The 19945-nt window shown below is 40.0% G+C and overlaps 1 protein-coding gene across 5 annotated transcripts in view; it reads right to left on the bottom strand.

Annotated features, from left to right (window-relative positions):
* FSHR (follicle stimulating hormone receptor) overlaps positions 1-19945 on the bottom strand; it is an 85451-nt gene that overhangs the window by 25139 nt on the left and 40367 nt on the right. For all 5 annotated transcript variants that reach the window (XM_087775969.1, XM_087775970.1, XM_087775967.1 and 2 more), the window contains exons 3-4: positions 5207-5281; positions 4740-4814 (exon numbers count right to left, since the gene is read on the bottom strand). In XM_087775969.1, the coding sequence (XP_087632095.1) occupies positions 4740-4814; positions 5207-5281 (150 nt within the window). The remainder of the gene's footprint in view (positions 1-4739; positions 4815-5206; positions 5282-19945) is intronic.

The following is a 19945-nucleotide window of genomic DNA, read 5'->3' as shown; positions in this document are numbered from 1 at the left end:
AGATTCCTCTGATTCATGTGTCCCAGCCTCGCAGGTTAAGCTGAGCCTATAATCCACAACACCCACTTCTGGGGCAAGGTCTTTAACCATGAGGCTGCCATGTAAAAGGAAGGAGTGGAGCATCACTTCTTTTTATTGAAGACCCAACCTCATTCAAAGGCTCAGCGGTTCTGTAGACTTCACTGCATCTGCAGCAAATACAGGTTTGGGTTTAAGAAGCAAGCCAGGTACATGTGTGTCAGGTCCTCCACAAAATAAGACCAGGTAGGTACAAGCAGCTGCAAGACTTTGGAGTTGGGCTCTGCTCTCCACAATTTAAACTATTCTGCAGATAAAATGCATGCTTTTGTGACCTATATTTCCCCTCCCCTCCAACAATCCAGCTGTATGCCCTCAAAATTGATCTGAAAGGAGTGTTACATTTAAATATTTCTATTTTAAGCTGAGATTGCTTAATACAGGACATCAACACATCCCTTGTAAAAAAGAACCAAAGGACACAGATTACACATGAGAACTAATTTTGGAAAGAAAATAGGTTTGAAAAGCCATCACTACATTATTAAACAGACAATGCCGCAGCTCTTCCTAATGAGAGCCAGATAAATAATCTTGTACCCATGAAAAGGTCAATAAGTTACCATTTTGAAGCAGTCTGTCTCTTTGGCATATATCCAAGAAGACCAATTAACAATTCTATTCACTGCTTCTAAAAGACTGGTGAGAAAGTTAAGGTGGCATTTTTCTAGAAGGTTTAGAGTATTTCAGCATTACATTTTTTTAGCATTTTTCTCCCCTTAGTGTTTTTGCCATACTAGTAATGATAATGCAGAAGACAAAGGGAGTGGGGTGAGTGGGAAATATATTTGTACCCAAGTTGACAGAGATAAAAGCATATTAATGTTCAACAGCTAGTGGCTATAACGAGCCCATGAAGCTGATGAGAGGACTGACAAGGCTAGCCAGAGCTTCTTGCCCACCCATAAATAAGACCCAGTGGCGATACAACTATTTTTGAAGCAGGACAGAAAAAGCCTTGCAAGCAATGTGTTGCAAAGGTCATTAAACTGATGGGCTATGTTGCCTAGGCTCAGTCTCAGGCACTAACACTGATTAATTTTTCTCTTTTTTTTTTTTTTTTTTTTTTATGAAAACTGCCAGTAAATATATATTTTTCTGCGAGATTTTCTGAATTGTGTTTTAACAGTTCTGTCACAGCCACAGCACTGTCGTGAGGAATCAGATCACACGTCTCGTACCCTGCCAGACTGCCACTGTGGCTGGAAACTTCAGAAGAACCACAGTGAGCCCAGCAATGGGCAGGTGCCTGAGTTCCCCTGCTTTAGCATGCTGGTCATGGCTGGGTCTTGCTATACTTCTTTACACAGAGATACAGAGGTGCCTGTGCCAGATGTTCTGACTTGTGGGTCAGACCAGAAAGGGCTACAGAGATCTACGGCAGGGTCTGCAGCAGAAGGTTGGGCCAAGGACCTCTCTGAGTACAGGCCTCCATCTCCAGCCCTGCTGCCTCAATGTGCGCTATTTGGGAAGCTGGCATGGACCCCAGCTGGGGAGAAGGTACACCGCATGGGCAACAGGAGTACATTCCAGTGGAACCAGCATCAGGTTTGCTTTTCCACTCACACACAACCCTGTGTATGGTCAGACAGAATCTTCTAATCCATTCTGTGACAAGATATTTATGAAATCACTTGCTATTTCTTCCTAACTTCCAGCAGTTAATGGGAGAATTAGGCTGTGATGTACAAAGGTTTGTTAGTTTCCCTTCATGGCCTTAAAATTTTTATCATTTGTTGAATAGCTGTTGATAGCTTTTCTATCTACACAGATGCTTAATCCTTTTCTGAATTATTTTAAACTCTAATCCCACATGAGCTCCCCTTAGCATCTTACCTTATATTTTCACTAACTGACCCTTCCTTGTATGTCACTGAAAGGTGAATACCAGGACTTGGTTACCTTTACCAACTGCCATTTTGCAGTCTTCCATCAAGGTTTCTGCTTTCTCATTAAATTAACAGTCCTATTCTTTCAAACAGTAAAACTCTCTGCCTTTTCAAAGGGAGATTTCTAGAAGGGAAAGCACCAGTGAGTGAAACAAGGAGATGGAGAAAATGGCAGCCTTCCCTACTGAAATGTGCCAAGAGAGAGGATGAAGATATGACTGCATGTAGAGAGAGTGACCTGAGCATGATGTAACTTGGCATCACACCCAGCTCACTGCTACATGGCAGGCTCCTACAGGGATTTTGGGTCCTGCTCCCTATGGTGTGAATTGGTGTAGCTCCACTGAAGCCAAAGGTGTTGCGCTGATTTATACCCCCAGCGCAGCTACCTCAAACCTTGTCATTAGCACAAAAGACCCATTCATCTGTTCAGACTCTCAGAGACATGAAGCCTGCACCTTTTGTGCTATTTATAGTCATACAAGAAGGTGGGGGGTTTTTTTGCCTCCTAAAATGAAGGCACAGAGGGGATGCAGCATAAATCCATTAGTGGAGTAAACACCAGAGATGAATTTATCAATTAGAGAAAAGCTTTGGCACAAGAATGAATGTGAATGAAGTGGCCATGAATAAAATTAGAGAAAATTTTCTAGTCACCAAATCATTGGGTTTCTGGAAAAAAGAGAGAAAGCAAGAAACAGTGGAGAGCATCAAAAATGTCTATAAAGCACTCAATTAATGGGATACATGGAGTGGAGTCAGTAAGAAATGGGGTACAATAGTCTGGGAGTCTCTTCCAGCCCTGCATGCCCACAAGAGAGAATACCTTAAAAAGTACCCAAAATATATTTTCCTCTGATTTCAGCCAGTGAGTAGAACTAGCTAAAGAGGAGTGGGGAATGGTTAGTTAGACAAGCAATCCTCTATATTTTTAATCTGTTGTTTCTATAGGTCATAGTAGAGCTGCTGCAGCTGAATTTTTATACAGGTAACATGTCTGAATGTTTGAGCCAACTTGTAAGGGAGCATGGAAGGACAAAGGTTCAAAAGAAGGAGCATCCACTAAAGTCAAGGAAAAACTTCCACTACTTCAGATATTTAAAGTGGGGGTTTACCTTTTCCTCACAACCTATGGTTTTTGTGTCCCACATTTAGCAATCACTGAAATTACTGTGCTCATTACTGTGTTCACATTTCTTCTTGTTCTTCAATTTTGTATGAGATGAACATGCTCCCATTCTTTCTAACTATCTGTACACCTGACAACTCTACTACCCATAGCAGCTTGTTCTGGGGATTTAACATGGGATAAACAAATGCTGTGTTTTTGTTCATAGGTAGCCAGAATTACTCAAAGTCAGCAGTCACTGCTGAATGACTCAGGCTTGAAACCAAAGGAAAAAGGCATATGATTTCTCCTCATGACAATGCAAATTTAAAGCTTTATTTCCCTACTGCCAAGAGAAAAATTTGTGTTTATCAAGGTGCCTGGTGAATTTGATAAAGCAGATACTGGTAAAAGTACTGGGGAGAACAACAATCACACCTCAAGTCTACATTCCAGTTCACACCACATATTCCAGTTCAATGAGGGTTTAAACTATAATTGTTCGTGCAGCGCTAAATACGCCTTACCTCTTAAAGTCCAAACCTTAAATCTTGAATCTTAAAGTTCAAATTCAAACCAATACCTCTTGGCATTTTTGAGCTCAGAACCTGTCAGTGATTTTCAGACACCTTAAACACTCATTAGCTTACTGGAAGCTATGCTTATTAGACCACTGACCTGATTTTATCCCAGCTTTAAGAAATATCTAACCAGATAATTAAGCACTTACTCTTATGTACTCAAATGTAGAAATCATGATCAGGTTTCTTGGATGAGTAAGGCTTCTTGTTTAATTAAGGAAAACAAGGTTAGGTATACGTACTCAGGTGGATGGACACACAAAAGTTAAGCTAATATCCTGCTGGGTGTATATGCCATTGTTCAGCAAAGAACACTGTGGGAGCTTATTTAAGCTACAGACATTAAAAACAATTACTGTTAAATGGAGTTCATTGGACTTCATTGGGTTTTTATGAAGAGGAGAGATTATTAGTCATGTTAAGATCACGCACTAAAAGGTGTGAAAATATTTTTTGGTTAACAGTTTATTTTAGGGACGGATTCAATTATCACTGAATTGTGATGGTAACGCCGTGGGAGCAGATGTGGCAACCACAGTTGTGCAAGCGGCAATCTTGATAAGGCCGGCTAATGAAATAAAGTTGTACCATATACCAATACTTTTGTATTCTAAGGTTTTAATCATTTCACATCAAGCATTAATGAAAACCATTGTTATAGCACTGCCATTGCTAAAGAAAAGAGAATTTGAATGCTTAATACCATGTGTATAACAGAAGGCGGAGCCATAGCAAAGACAGATGAGAGAGACTTCATCCCAAAGGTCTCGGGAGGAATTTCAACTTAAAGGTGTTTTTATGGACAGAAAAAAGGCCCAGCTCCTTTTCTCACCACTCAGTTTCAACCTTAGAAAGGCTCAAGGATCTTATGTATGTGAATACTCCATGGAGGGTATTATCTTCAGCTTTTCTGAGGACTGTGTGCAGGCCTGGGGATGAAAATGTGGATTGACAACGTGCAATTAGCGGGGAGAGAGGGCATTATCCTGTCTTATTACCAAAAGTGCTCAGCATAGGTTGGACAGAAACACATCTATATCATTCAAAATGACTATAGTACTTGCAAACAACAAAAGATCTTACAAATATCTGAGGCTTGGAAGGTGTTGGAAGGCATCTTGATCAATGTACACAAGGTTGTTGGCCTTCTCAATTCTTCTGCAAAGAGAAAATGAAACATCAGAGGAAATATATCAATATATTGATCTTAAAATATCTGTGGTTGCCTCATGATGTAGTGGCACTATACGCTGAGATTTTCTTTTTGACAGTAGAAGATCTGCACGATTTCAAAGAGCAGCCTACCACAGACTGGCAGGCTCCACCACCTTTTGATATCAGCAGTGGTTTGAGAATAAGTTTCAGGCTGACCAGGGAAAGAAAGGGACAGTTAGATAAGAAGATGGAAAAGACAAAGGGAAATTTCACATGTTCCTTTATCTCTATGAACTCTACAGAGCTTACCTGAAACAAACTGCAAAACCTTTGATACTTGCCTATAATGAATCTTTATAATTGTCTCCTTTGAATTTAGATTGCTCATTACTTACATTTCATGTAGTTTGGGAAGGTTGGAAAACACATTTGCTTCTATGACCTCCAAGGCATCATTCTGTGAGATCTCTCTGAAAAATAATTTAAAAGTCCAGATATTTCAAGCCATGGTGAAGTAGAGAATGGACAAGTGAAAAATTCACAAGGCACTTCTTCCTAGATTACTGATGAGTTTCAAAAATAAGGTGGATATCAGGTAAGAAAACAGACCCCAAAACCACTGATGAGCTGCCACCAAGCCAAACGACAGTCAGGAACAGACATCTTCTGAGGCTCAAGTTTGTATCTGTAATGGCAGTCCTGCACCTCCTGCTGTCATCATTCCCTGTGTATTAGAAGGCAGGGCCCATCCATCATTGGCTATTGGATCTCTGACATCACTAATTACTGATAAAGATTTAATGAAAGCTTTTAACTTGGTGAATAAAAGAGAGGGTGAAAGGTGACTGAAATAGAGAAGACAGCTAAAAAGTTCCCAGAAAATATGACACAACTTCAGCAGTAGGACATAATGCTGTCTTGACCTGACATAAATTACAGATATTAAAATTAATCCACCAACAGACACATCCTTATTAGCAGGAGCTGGAGACCACAGAAGTGAAGAATCCTTCCATACCTTGGAGAAACCGCTATTTGATCTCTTCTGTATACAATTAATGTCCACTTCCAGCCACAGAACTGCAGAATAAAAATGGCCAGTTTTCTGCTATCAACACACCAGAATGCATCTCCTGCTGGTCCAGAATACATTTTTTTTTTTTCTCCCTTAATCTGTGGGATGGCAAAGTGGTGGCTCAGGCTCTGGTGTAATTTAGAGCTCAGGAGTTCTCCTGGTGAATCAAGGGGTAATTACTGCAGTGCAACCTGTCCTGATTACGTCCCTTATGCTGGTAATGACCAGGAAAGTTGAAGTAAAGACAGCTATGCCAAAGATTGCCCACTGCCATTTTTGGAAATGGTGCAAAAATGCTATTTACCAGGCTGAGGTCAGCTGTGGGAAGTAAAATTTGTAATACAGATATAACTCGGTGATAGTGTGATGGTCTATTGGATTTTAATGGCAAGGTAACTGTGCACATTTTTAGAATGAAACCTGGATAAACAGTCAGATTGCAAACTGGCTGGCACTTGTTCCTGGATATCTTGTTCTTTTGAAATTATATTGGTTGCAAATAGATTCGAACAGGCCTGAGGTAAAACAATAGATTGTAATGATAGGTGCAGAGTCACAAAAATAATCACAAAAATTATTACAAGTAATATAAAAAGTATTTCACTTCTTTCTGACTAACAACTGAACTGTACCTGACAAATTACATGCCCATTTAAGACAAACAAAAGCCTTGCAAAAGAAGATATGTTGCTCATCTGACCTTTTCTGCTTTAAAAATGCCTCAGGGGTTTGATATTTTTTGTTTTAATAAGAAGCTCTGCCTCCTGTTTCCTCAAGGTTTTTACAGAAGAAACCTAGCTCTTCTCTGCTCTGGGAGCTCTATACTGACTGGACAACAGCAAAATAAAAGTACATGAGGACTGGCAATAGGTGCTCGGTAGGGTGCTATGAGAACTGGGTTTGTTTAGCAGTGCTGAACCACCAGCTCACATGTGAACATGTTCCTCTGTATTATTTAGGTTTCAGCAACAACAAAATTCTTTGACTGAGACTGGGATTCCTTCACACCATGCAAGGTCCACAGCCATTGCAAGGGATGTTTCAAAGACTTTTTATTCTCTTCCTGTTTTCTTTAAAAATAATGTATTATAAGATATATGGTAGAAGCAATCCCCCCTTATGCTGTATTTATATGACAGTACAATTCACTTGCTTAACTACAGTCTAGAAGATTGGGAAGTGTCTCAGACTTTTAAGATTCGGTTTGGTTTTGCTCGTGCTCTTTTTGGGTGGTCAGCAGTATATTTGCCATTCCCCACAATCTAAAAGTCAGTTGTCTAGAAAAAAAAAATTCACAGAAAAAGCAGAACATTTAATACGAACAAATCCATTTAGCCAGAAGAGATTTCATGCCACTAAACAGCTCAGGGAAAAATGTTGCAGATTTGCTGGCCTTATACAGGCAAAAAAAAGTTTATTAAGAAACCACAATATAGTAGTGACCTTATCCGACAGATAGGGCTGTTGAGGGTAATAATTTTTTATAATCCAATCTGCTATCTAACTCTGGAACAACTTGGACTATATACCTCTTTTAATGGAATGTTTAAAACTGAATGTTTCTGCATCAGGAGAGTGTTTTGGCTTCCTAAGAGTGGGATGAGTTATGGGCTTTGTTTTGGTTTGAGAAATCAAAGATGCAGATCTGATTGAAGTAGGGCATGAGCAGGCCATGACACTTTGGAAGGCTTAGAGAATGCATGGTTAAAGAAGGAATGAAAGAGAGGTAGGAAGATAAGAATCCCTAAAATGTTTTTACAAGATTAAGATTTTAAAAGATTAAGTTTTTAAAAGATTAAATTTTTAAAAGAATTAAATAACACTTGGATGAGGGGGGCATTTCAGAGATTTGGGGAATGACTTGGCTTTCATTCTAATATTCCCATTCACAGGTACAAAGGCGATAGTAATTTTTTTTTTTAACAGGTAATGAAAATATGTCCATTTAAAATTATTTTGGCTGTCTTCCAGCTCAAGCAAACAACTAATGCAGCCGTTGTGGTTATGAGCCTCTCAAGACAAGTAAAGGGAACAAAAGGGAAACTCATCAATAGCAGAAGGCAGTAGTCCTTCTGGTGTTGGGCTTCGTTCTCTGTGTTCATGGCGTTGCGAGGAGTGAGGGAAAAGGACAAGACCCTCTGTCCCCTGCAATGAATTGTGCATCCTCTGCTACACCCTCTCCAGGAAATCCTGTTGGTGATGACCTTACTCATCATTGGTCGTCACAGCTGAATCCCAGTTTACAGCATTAAAGTGCTGTTTTCTGACAGAAGGCCCTTGCTGTTTTTGTCCTTTGAGGTGTCCATATATGTGTTACAGTCTGTCGTTCAAATAAGAAGGATCAATTAAAAAAAAGCATTCAGTTTAGGAGATCAGTCACACACTGTGAACGATGGGCAGCACTAGTCTGGGTTTTGGTTGCATAATTTGTGTGAACAATTTATTCATACCTGGCAAAAAAGGCACACCCTGCTCATAGAAAACTGAAAGAACACTATATGGGATACAGGTATCTCTGGCATTAAAAGTACAAACCACTGCTGCTTACATCGAACAACCAACTCAGCAGACTCAGATCCTCAGTAGAGGAGAGAAAATAATACCTGCAGCAGCAGCTACAAACAGAAAAAGGGGATTGCTGGCTAGTATTTGTGCAAGTGATTTGTCTTACAGTATAAATACACACAAACAGATGATTGCTCATAATGCATATCTTATTATATGTCATCACGAGAGAAGATGGGACTGTTATTACGTTGTTTGTTTGTAATGAATAATACTATTAGCTCTACTGCTAGCTATCATAGCAAATCCAGATGGCAATTTGAGCATCATTTCTGATGCATGCAAGCCTTTGAATAGATGGTATGCAAAACAATCAGGGGCAATTTCTTAAAAAAACACAAACCTCCAAAACCCCAAACCACCCAGTGGCTGCAAAGTGCTTAAGCATCTGCTAAGCTTAGTTTTCACTGCATGCACAGCTCTATTGAAATCACCAGTGATCCTCAAAAGCATAAATTGTTTACTCAAACACAGCCTAAAAGAGGGAAAACTATTCAACAAAAATGTTTTACAAAGGCACAAAGAATAATTGTTTTTATTTTTCTTCAAAGAGAACGTAAGATTTTAAGGTGTGACAACATCACATGACTAAGGAATTTCCTTTAATTTGACACTAACATAGCAAACTGTAATCATTATTACCCATTCACAAGCAACTGACTGCAGTGTAGCATTTCCATGTGCGATAGCCAGAGCCAGGGACAGTAGGGAAAGAGAAAGAAAACGAAGAGGACGAGGAAGGTGCTGCCTAGCGGTAGTACAGTCTTGGCTTGGTGTAACCTGCCTGCAACACTGCCTTTAGGCAGGGCTGGGAGTACATCTTCATGACATCTGTGACAGAGCCCAGCATGAAGCACAGAAAGTAGTCCTCTTCAAACCAGCTACACTCAAAAGCACGACCCATAAAAATCAAGATACATTGAAATGGCCTTTTAAACAATTCTATTAACAAGGAATTTATAGTTCATGGCAGTTTCTTTGTAGTCCTCTAAAGAAAAAGTCTCTTAGACTAATCAAAGTTTTATAGCAAAAGCAAGACTGTATTAAACTCACAAACTAATGGTCTTGCAGCCAAGTGGTCTCACATTTCAAAATAATGAAAGAATAAAAGACTGGACATTTATGTATCTTTTATGATAAGAATTCCTTTCAGGATCAGAGCTGGGAACACAGACAGGGACAGGGTCATTTTTCCCCTGCTAGAAAATGTGCCTGTTTAAAACAAATGTGTGTGTGTGTGTATGTATGTGTGTATATCTACAGATATAGAAGTTTAACATAGATGAGTAAGTAGAAAATTGCGTCAAAAGAAGAGTAAAGCATACGCATGGCAGAAGACCACCTTAGAGGCAGATCACAGCATCAGTCCCTTACATGGTGCCCAGGGACGTATGCTCTCGAGCACGAAGACCTTGTAATACCAGCAGCAGGAATGATATAGAGTAACTGGTGCCCAACTGGTGAGCTTGGCTGCATGACGACCACGGTAAATGTGGGATTTATGGATTTCTGTGTTTTATCTCCCTGTGGCAGACTAGCAGAGGGGGCTGCCCTGTGTGTCGAGGTTTCTCAGGTACTTGTTTGGTGTGTCCACGTTGCAGACACGGCACATGGTGTGAAGGGGGGATTTCTCCCTCTCCAGCCACACTGCCCTCCTCTGTAGTGCTGGCTGTGACCCACCCCCTGCAAACTCCTGCAGCTTTCCTTAAATTCCCTTCCAGAGCAGGTACATACATGGGCTATACACTTGATTTGTTCACCTTATGTTTCCTGCGATACATCCCAGTTGGGCCTTTTGGCCTTTTATCCTCAGCCTTTGAGGCAGTTTTTTGTGGCATAAATATCCTGTGGATTCCAGTGAACAATTTTTTTCACTCTATAGCTACCTGCAATTAGCAGTGATACTGGAGGTATCAGGTACTGATTCCCAGAGCAGGTGGCCTCACTAGGCTCTCCGCACTGCAACAAGTCAATAGCTTTGCATTGATTTCAGGGAAAAGGGAAGGAAAAAAAAAAGGCCAACATTTTTTATCTTTTTCCCCTTCTCTTTAAATATAAATACTCTTTAGAGCAATTTGCCAGGTAAGTTTTACTCGGCGGTTTAACTGATGCCACAATTTATGTCAAGCTTAAGAAGGAATTAGCAGTAGTGTGGTGTCACACAGGCAATCCTGCCCAGCATTCACTGGGTGAGCACCTGTGGGAACAGCCTGCAATGTCTGAACTGAAAAATTAAACACCTGGCTATCTCTATCTCCACGTCGTAGATGGAGGAGCTCTTATTTCTTTCATTCTGGTCAGAAACAAGCCAGTCCGAAATTTCCTTTTGAAAACTACCCTCTAAAGTGACAGCAAAATGCTACTACATTGATTTAAACAGGTTACAAAAGAAAAGCTATTTTTGTTAAAAGTATTAGCGACTTTTGACCTTTTAAAAATAGATAGTTGACACTTTCTCCTGCCACTTTCCTTGTGAACATGAAAAACTTGTCTCCCTGCCATGATTTATTGAACACCAGGGAGTTACAGGCTAATATATCTTAGCAGTTATTGACATTTCAAAAATGAATTCAAGCACTGACTCTTCTCATCATCTCTTTACTTTGCTGAAGATATAGACACATGTTGTACCGACCTGACTAAATAAGCGGGATACTCATTTAACCAGCTGAGTATTAATAGTGATTTCACACTTACTTAGAGCAAAATAGTGTATACGTAAGTCTTTGAAGGAGATTATCAGGAGGCGCCAATACTGTGTCTTCCTGCCTTTCTCCAAAGGGCATGACACCATATTCTCAAATAAATCAATGCAGGCATGGGAAAAATAAAATGCAAATTTCCACACAGCAGACGGAAGCAAAGGAGATTTTATTTTTATCGGTGCTTTAGCACCATGCCAGCAATCCAGATGAAAGTCTGTTGAGAGTTTGGTTGCATCAAATTAATTGTCCATGTAACAGTTTTAAATTGGTCTCTCTAATCTGAAAAAGCGCGCGATTAGTCTGTAAAATTGGAACTGATAACGACCAGATCAAACAGCAGAAGCCACATCATTATAAGAATTGGTTTTATAATCAGTACAGTTTGGGGGGATATCTCCTCACACTGTAGCACTAAGGGGATGTATCATACTAGTTTTAGTTTATTGCCAGCAAAGCTGAAAATGTGTGAGCTTTGTAGAGTCAAACAAGCAAGGACTGGGTTTTTGGAGGAAACAGCAGCTTTCTGCAGAAATGCTGTCTCCACGCAGGCAGCCCAGAGAGATGGGGTTTATAATTCAGTGGCCTCCAGCTGCTGGGGCAGACGTACCTGCTGCCCCCTGCATTTGGGCATCACTAAATTTTACCTTTGACTATGAAATCTTGTAGGGAAGGCAGAAAAGTGTCTTTAAAATAAAAACACCCACCCTGGCAGTGGCACTTTTTTCTCAGACATGATGGGCTCCAGAGGATCTTGAGACCACACTGGCAGACAAAGATGGTTGTTCAGCTGAGAAAGGGACCTCCTTGTTCAGAGATGCTGACAGAAGCTTCATGTTTTAAGGAAGCACACGTGCACAGGAGGCTTCTTGTTCATTACTAACTCCAATGTGCTACAGAAATGGGAAGATCCAGAATAACGAGTGCCTCAGATATGCACAATTAAAATTTTAGCTAAGAGGGAAAATTGTAAAAAACTCCCTCTTAGTCCTCAGTTCTGGCATTAAAAATCTTCCCAGGCTTATGAGTATTCACTAGAGCAAATCATGCAGTATGTTACACCCACTTCAGTGAAAATAAATCTCCATGACTTGACCCATCATGAGAAAAATATTAGCATTGCCTAATGTTAAGCACAATCATGAATACAGACATTATCTTACAGCTGCTAACACCATCCAGTATATCTTTCAAATGTCCTCCAGAAGGGTTTTAGGTTTCTCTTAGTCAATGTTACAGTCTCCCTGTGAAATACCTTTTTCCAACACAGAGATTTTATTCTGTCTTCTTTTCTGTTTGCATTCATTCTTCCCTTCCATAAAAACTACTTACTGTTTTTGTGGTTTGCATCTAACCGAGGCCTTGACCCTACAAACTCTTATCCCTGAGCTTTGGCTCTAGGCTCAGCCAAGACCCTACTGCATAAATACTTGCATGATTGGGGCCCTCAGATATAACCTACCTGGGAAAAGGATATTCTTTAATACTTCCAAAGTTAAATCCAAACTCTGGCTTGTAACAGACTGCCAAAGAAAACACAAGCACCAGCAAGAAGCTACTAAGTCAAAAGCTTTACAAAACAAGTGTGCAGCAAGGGTTATTTATCTGATTGCGATACTGTGCTATAATAAGCAGAAAAAATTACCATTAAGCCCAAATCTGAAGGTTCTGCGTTGGAAGGTGCAGAGATGACATACTATACAAACATGGGAATTGCATACAATCCCTAATGCTTTTGCCAAGTGGCTGATGGCAGCAAAGAGGAGCCTGATTCAGTACATGTAGAGTCTTATTTGACAAATAACTGAACAGCTCTCCACTATGAAACCTTGGAAAATCACATGCTTTCACCTGAGTTCCCCTAACACAAATAACCCTCTTCATCAGCAAACACTGCAAGGCTGCACATAGATAAGAAAGTCTTAATAGGAGGAAAGGAACATGTCATACAACTTGAGCCAAAATTCAATATATTAATATGTTTCTATGTTTGTGTGTGTATAGACACAATATTCCAATAAAAGCAATAAAAATAAGAGAGCCATGGACACATGATGGTGCTTACTTATTAAAATCAGCCAGCAGCAGCCTTTCTGCACATCTAACCCCATTTACAAGGAAGATGCTCATGTACGCCATGAAGTGTCTCTGGCACAGCTGTGCTGTGTAACTCAGGCTTGTAGAAACACCAGACAAAAAAAGACTTTCTGCTATTGTCTGCTGTTGACGTGCTTTAACAAGAAAGTCCTCAAACTGGACTCAGCCCTTTGATGGGGAGCCCTCAGTACAGATTCCCCCAGAGGAGTCTCCGTAGGAATGAGGCAAAACCCTTGAGAACCCAAAGGCAATTCCTGGCCACTTGGGAACAACCTGTTTCTCCTATGTAAGAGCACTTTGATCTCCCTGGGAGCCCTTCTCTTCCACACTATCCTGAGGCATATCAAACTGGGGACAAAGAAGTTGGAGCTAGAGATGATGCAAAAAACCTTATCTGAAGTAGTTCTTCCTTCTTCATCAAGGGAAAAGTAAGAGGAATCTTTCTCTCCAGCCACAGTGCTTAAAGATGGAGGCTGAACAAGAAACGTGGTTTGAATAAAAAAAAAGATGTTTTCTTTAGAAGTTGCTGTGTCTATTCCTTTGCTGTACTGCACTGCATATACTTACGATATTTTTCTGTCTGGCTTCCTGTATTGATGTAAACAAACTGGAACTTACAGCATTTTCACAGCACACAAGCCTGGCAAACCCTTTTTTGTTTCCAGTAAAACACTTTGAAAAAATACTACTGATGAGGGGGAAAACAAAAATCCTGAAGAGATCCCAAACCACAAAAATTACCATTTGGAAAAGTCATGTTGATGAAATACACTTAAAAAAAATAAAAAAAGAAAATTAAATCCATCATTTCTGATTACTATCATTGCTTTAGTTGAGACTGAAGGAGATTTCAGACTCTGCAGCAGAAGGCATGGAAATCCATTGGTTTTAATATATTGGATCTGTATTTACATTAACATTCTACATTTTAGAGGACTGCATATTTTTCTGTAATTTTAAATAAGTATTGTCTCTAGAAAGCACACAGCTCAATACACAGAAGTACACACACGCAAAGGCAATCCTGTGAGAGCAATTTAGTTTTCAGATTTAAAGGAATGTTTTGTGTATGTTAAATACCAAATTAAAAAATAAAAGGCAACTGCTATATTGTTTCTTCCATCAGACTGAAAACAAAACATGTATTTTTGGATTATTTTAACAGGAAAATGAAGAAATAAATATAACACGTATTACGGACCATTATCAGAGCTCACTCTGAAAAATGTTCTATCCTGAAGTTACCCAAATCCCCAAGGATTTGGGCTGGATCCCTGGACAGAAATGCATTTTTCTTCCATGCAGAAAGGTACAGCAAACAGAAAGCAACCAGCAGTACTAGCACACACTTCATTTTTCTACACAAAGGTAATAGGGTTTCATTATATTCTTTCTATTAGTTAGAAGATGGCTTTGCAGGATGGCTCTGGTTAAGAGACATGGAGGGGAAGAGATTCTCCAGGTGAATTCCTTGTGCCCCACGTCCAACTGGGAGCCTTCTGTGAGGACAGATTAGGCAGCAGCTAAGTACAAGGAATTTTAATTTGTGTTTTCCCTGGGGGCTAAATTACTGATAACATGAAGTGGGTACTTCAAAATGGTAGGCTCGGGACTTGTCTCTACAGTGGCACCTGTTTAACTGAAGACCATGCAAAACCCCAAACCAGATGTATCTGTTTCATTGTTAGAGTAATTTTATTCTCATTTAGTTGATCCTAATACATTTAAACACACTTCTTTCTTTTTTTTTTTAAGTCACACACACTTCTTAATAATCAATTTTATATCTTATTTTCAATTAAATGAATGCAACTCTGTGAGCACAGAAGTCCCAAGAAGCCAGAGAGAATACTACATTTATTTATGAGACCTGTTAAAAGAGATTCATGCTACACAGTGGCTGTACTTCTGCTCACTTTTTTCTTTATGTGCTGCTAAAGTAAATTTAAGGACATTCATCCAGTGAAGACTGAGAGGGGCAGAGAAACTCACGTTCACTTGGTTATGACCTGAACTCAGTACTCTCCTATCTCCCATCCAGTCCTGTGACTCTCCTAGACACATTTTGCCTCATCATTCAAACTGTCCAGAAGGGTAGCAACAGGATGCATGCTCTTATATCCTCCTCCTCCTCAAAGATGGGCAGATGGAGACTCGTTAGGAGAGCTAAGATTTGTGCATGACATGACTAGTTAGTAAGGTGCCAAAGGAGGAGAAGGAAGACCCCCATTAAACAGGGAAGAATGCCCTTGATTTTCCTTTGGGTCAAATTTAGTTAAAAATAAGGTGAAAAGATTCTATTAGATGTGACTGGCAAAATCTTCCATTTATCCACGGATGAGGCACACCACAGCAAAAGCGATCCAACCTTCCCACGGTGCCCTAAATGGAGCGTGGTCACCCACTGAGACACAACCTCTGCTGCAGAGCCATTTCAAAGTCTGGCCAAAAGAGGCTGCTGCTGAAAGCCAGCTGCAGCAGCACTAGCTTGCAATGAATCACCATCTCCTGAGGGCACAGGCTGAGATCACCGTCTCATGGTATGCAAGCCATCAACCTACCCATGTGAAAATAAACCATTCATCACATGCGGACTGGATATGAGCAAGTGACCTAGAAATTTGGGGGGTTACAAGTCCTATTACCCTCTGCCTCAGTCATTTTCCTGTCACATGAAGCTTGTTGTGACATATTTTGTGTGGGCTGTGGGGTGGGGAGGTGGAGAACAACCCAAAGTCTACTTTGTCATTTAGTCCTAAAATTATGCATAACTCACTCAACAGACAAATAAAGGAACAAAATGACTACAAAAGAGGAAAATGTGGTAGCAAGGGACAAACTTCCTTGTTGCATATTGTATCTTCAATTGAATTCCAGAATAAATCTGAATGAATTATATTTTTTAATTTGTTTAACCATGCTAATAGTCACCATGCACTAGTGGTTTTAGCAGTATTTTCTCTTTATATGTATGACTCAAGAATTACCATAGCAACTTGCTTCCTAATTAGCCTTCAGTTACTAACAATCAATACGATTAGACAAGGTCAGCACTGGAGTAAGCTCTATGGATTTTTTGAAAAAGCTACTGAGAGTCAATAACGGCAAGAAGAGGAGGAGCGGGCTCCTGGATGATCTTCCCCAAAGGATGGTTGCAGTTTTGCTATTACTCACTCTCCTATGAACAAAAGGAGCCATGGCAAATGAGAGCTTTGCCACTCACCCAGACTGTAGAAAGCTTTTAACCTGCCAATAAATTCACAAAATATGGAGAATAGAAACACCCTTAGATCTGCAGATAAAAAGACACATTACTCTCACTTTGCTGGGACTGATGTTGACTGCACACCATCAAAATCAAGAATAAACATGTCATAGATTTTTATCAATGTAGCTACATCTGAAATCAATCTCCCTGTGTGGGAAGGATCCCTGAAACCTGGAATAAGGTGAGGCTGGCCAGTTCACAGGAAGATGTTCCCTGGGACTTAAGCCTGTGCAGTGCTTAGCTGAGATCCCATTAGGAAGTCCTTCCTCTAGTGATCTGAGCGATTGCCCATCAGTGACACAATTTCCCCCTCATTTTTACAGCCTGTTTCAGTCATTAACATGTTATCTCTTACCCTGAAAGCACAGTGCCTGGCAGAACAGTAGGATGAAAACATAATGTGCTATTCAGAGGTACTCCGGGTCCTGGGAATACAAAACTGACTCCTCGGTACTGACAGATGAAGGCTCATGAAAAGCCACTTTACTTGTTAGCATGTTTAAGTCTGCTACCAAGAAACACAGGCAAAAACAAGCTTATTTTTAAATAAACAGTGTGTGTTGTCAATTATGCCTAGGCACGCAGCTGTCGTAGATGAACTATGATCTATTTACTTGCCTTTGTAAAAATGTGTTGCTGCTTGGCTTTCTCCTCTATTCCCCGCTGGAGGTTACCCCTCCACTGCGGCTGTGCCTTCAGTGTCAGCTCATCCCGGCCTGCAGTGCCAGGTCCCCAAACACAGGGTCGGGCTTGGGGAATGGAGGAGTCAAGATGCGGCACACAGTGAAAATGTAATGACAAGACAGTCTGCATAGTGCCGTGCGATGGCACTTCAAGCCATGAGTTTTGAGGCAATATGTCTTGACCTTCCTCTGTACAGAATGCCCCAAAGAAGAACAAAGTGATTTTGAGCTCCAAAAAGGCATTTTTTTATTAGAATATAAACTAGGATAATTAAAGCAGAAAAAATGCAAAGGAAATTGGCTAGATGGAAGAGAACGGAGAAGAGTGTATACTCCCTCTCCCCTGACATCCAGTGCCTTTGAAGGTTTGGAGTTCCTTAATGATTTATTCCGAGTGGCAGTAAGCTCTGCCCAAACCTCCTGTGAAACCCCATTCATCACCTCTGGGGCAGCTCCCTGCTCCCCAACGGTCTCTGAGTGGCACATATCCATCTCTGGCCTGTAAACCTCCTGCTACTTGTAGTACTTCAAAGCTGCTCCCCTCTGAACATGCCCGTTAGCCTGCAAAGGGAATACCCAATCTCGCTTCCTCCAGTAAGCTCTACCGCTGACAGTTTTCCTAAACAGCATTATCTAATTCAGAACAGAAGTAATAAATAAGCAAATCATTTTCACTGTATCATGCTTACCCCTTCTCACAGTACAGATAGGAAAAGCCAAAATCTTAAAAATCCAGCACAAGAAGTCTTAAAAATAAGGAAAATAAAGCTGAGAAACATATCATCATAAAATCTCATTCAAAAGAAAAGATTGACAAAAGGATTAGACATATCTAATGAACACCTTCACTTCGTAATTACACTAGAAAGGATAAACATTTCCAGATAAAGATGTAAATCTTTGTGCTCTTGAGCAGACAAGCAAGATGATGCTTCCAAATAACAACGACCAGTTTAATTCAGTCCACAAGTGAAATTCTGCATTATTTGTTGTTTTAGCGGAGAAACTTCACAGCACAAAAGCCACATGGAGAGACCATTCCAAGAGTTTGCGTTGAATAGCCCATTATTTATTAGGTGCATTTCTCCTCCTCAAAGGAGAGCACCCTATGAGATTGACAAAATAAATTCTCCATATGGATGAGCTATTCTGTAATTGTTCCATAAACATTCTCTTGAATGTCGTCCTTCAGCAATTGGCATCAGCACCTCTCAGGGACAGGTTCTTTCTGAACCAGGAAAGTCACCAGCCTGTCCCCATTCCCAGCTCCTAATCCTCTGCTGACTGCATTGGAAAATGCACAGACACCAACAGTTTTTCAGCAGTCTGCATTTCTCTTACAATCATTTTTAATTTCCATCTGTGGTGTTGGCTCCCCAAGCATTCAAAATATTTTATGGCTTAGAGTATCTCTTCCATTCTAAATCCTAGCAATTTAAATCTTTTCCAGACTACTCTATGTGTATATATACACATATGCATGTATGCAAGTATACGTACTATTCTACCATGCAGTAAGTAGTTTACTTACAAAAAGTACACCACTCTTACTTATTTTTAAAGACTCAAGCACATATCCGGAACTCTTAGTCAAAAACATGTTCCTGTTTGAGAAATCAAAACAAATATTCACAGTATTTTGTGAGCAAATTGTTCTTGGCTTGGTCATGAAACAAACAATGGGCACAACGAATCTCTGGCTTTACACCTGGGATGAATTGGGGCCAGCAGTGTCTTTGATAGAAAAATCAAAATGCAGCTCACTAATAACAATAAAATTCTCAGCTGCCTCTCCACTGAGCAAAGCAGCCATCAAACTAATGATTAAATCCACATCAATCATTTGGCATAATAGAAGTAAAGGCCATGCAGTATAATGTTGTCAGAGAATCAACATCTCTTGCTTAGAAAATAAATGTCTTGACTTCATCAACATTTGTTTTCCATAAACGCTAAGGTTTGTATCAGCATTTGTGTAGCAAGGGGAAACAATCCTTCATTGCAACAAGCCAATTCCACTAATATTACTTCTAAAATAAACAGAAAAGCTAGATAAAATTAATATGGGAAGGTGTTTCTGAAATCCTCCTGAAACTGAATTACCATTTCCACTCTGGTGCCAGCCTTCCTCCTTCTAACAAACAATATTTAGTGGCAACAATAAATATTGAAGAAAATCCCATTTAGAGCAAATCAGGCACAATTTCAAGTAGGTCAGACCTTTTGCACTTACTCATTGGTGCAGTTAGATACACACACAGGATTAATAGGAAAAATCCTATAAAAAACTGTTTTGTCATGAAAAAATAACTTTCTTTTCTAATTCTCTTTTTTTTTTTTTTTTTTAATAACAGCACTTTTTAAAGCAAACCCAGAAGCTGGATATATCCGGAAGGAGATGGCACTATGATGCCTCTCAGGGTATGCCGTCACCCAAATTCCCACAGACTCACGGCAGCACAGCACCGTGGTGCAGCGGGAGCAACAGAGCCTCACCAGCCTGTCTGTCAGGCAGAGGAGGAGGAGGTGCTACATGTGTGAGCTGAACAACCAAGTGAGGTGCAACCGCTGTAATTCTGAATGCATGTTTCCTCTCAGAATTGCTTTGTTATTTGATTTCACACAAGAATGTAGGTTTTTTGGTTTTTCTTTTTTTTTTTTTTTTGGTAGAAAGAAACCCTTTTATAATAATCCTCTTACAACTCTTTAAAAAAAACATTTGTTGACCTTAATGCTGCTTACTT

The sequence above is a fragment of the Nipponia nippon genome, unplaced genomic scaffold (assembly GCF_047370975.1).
Source record: "Nipponia nippon isolate SJK-2023a ecotype South Korea unplaced genomic scaffold, ASM4737097v1 scaffold_4, whole genome shotgun sequence".
Lineage (NCBI taxonomy): Eukaryota > Metazoa > Chordata > Aves > Pelecaniformes > Threskiornithidae > Nipponia > Nipponia nippon.
Note: the sequence above shows the minus strand (reverse complement) of the source record. Positions and strands in the feature narration are given on the sequence as shown.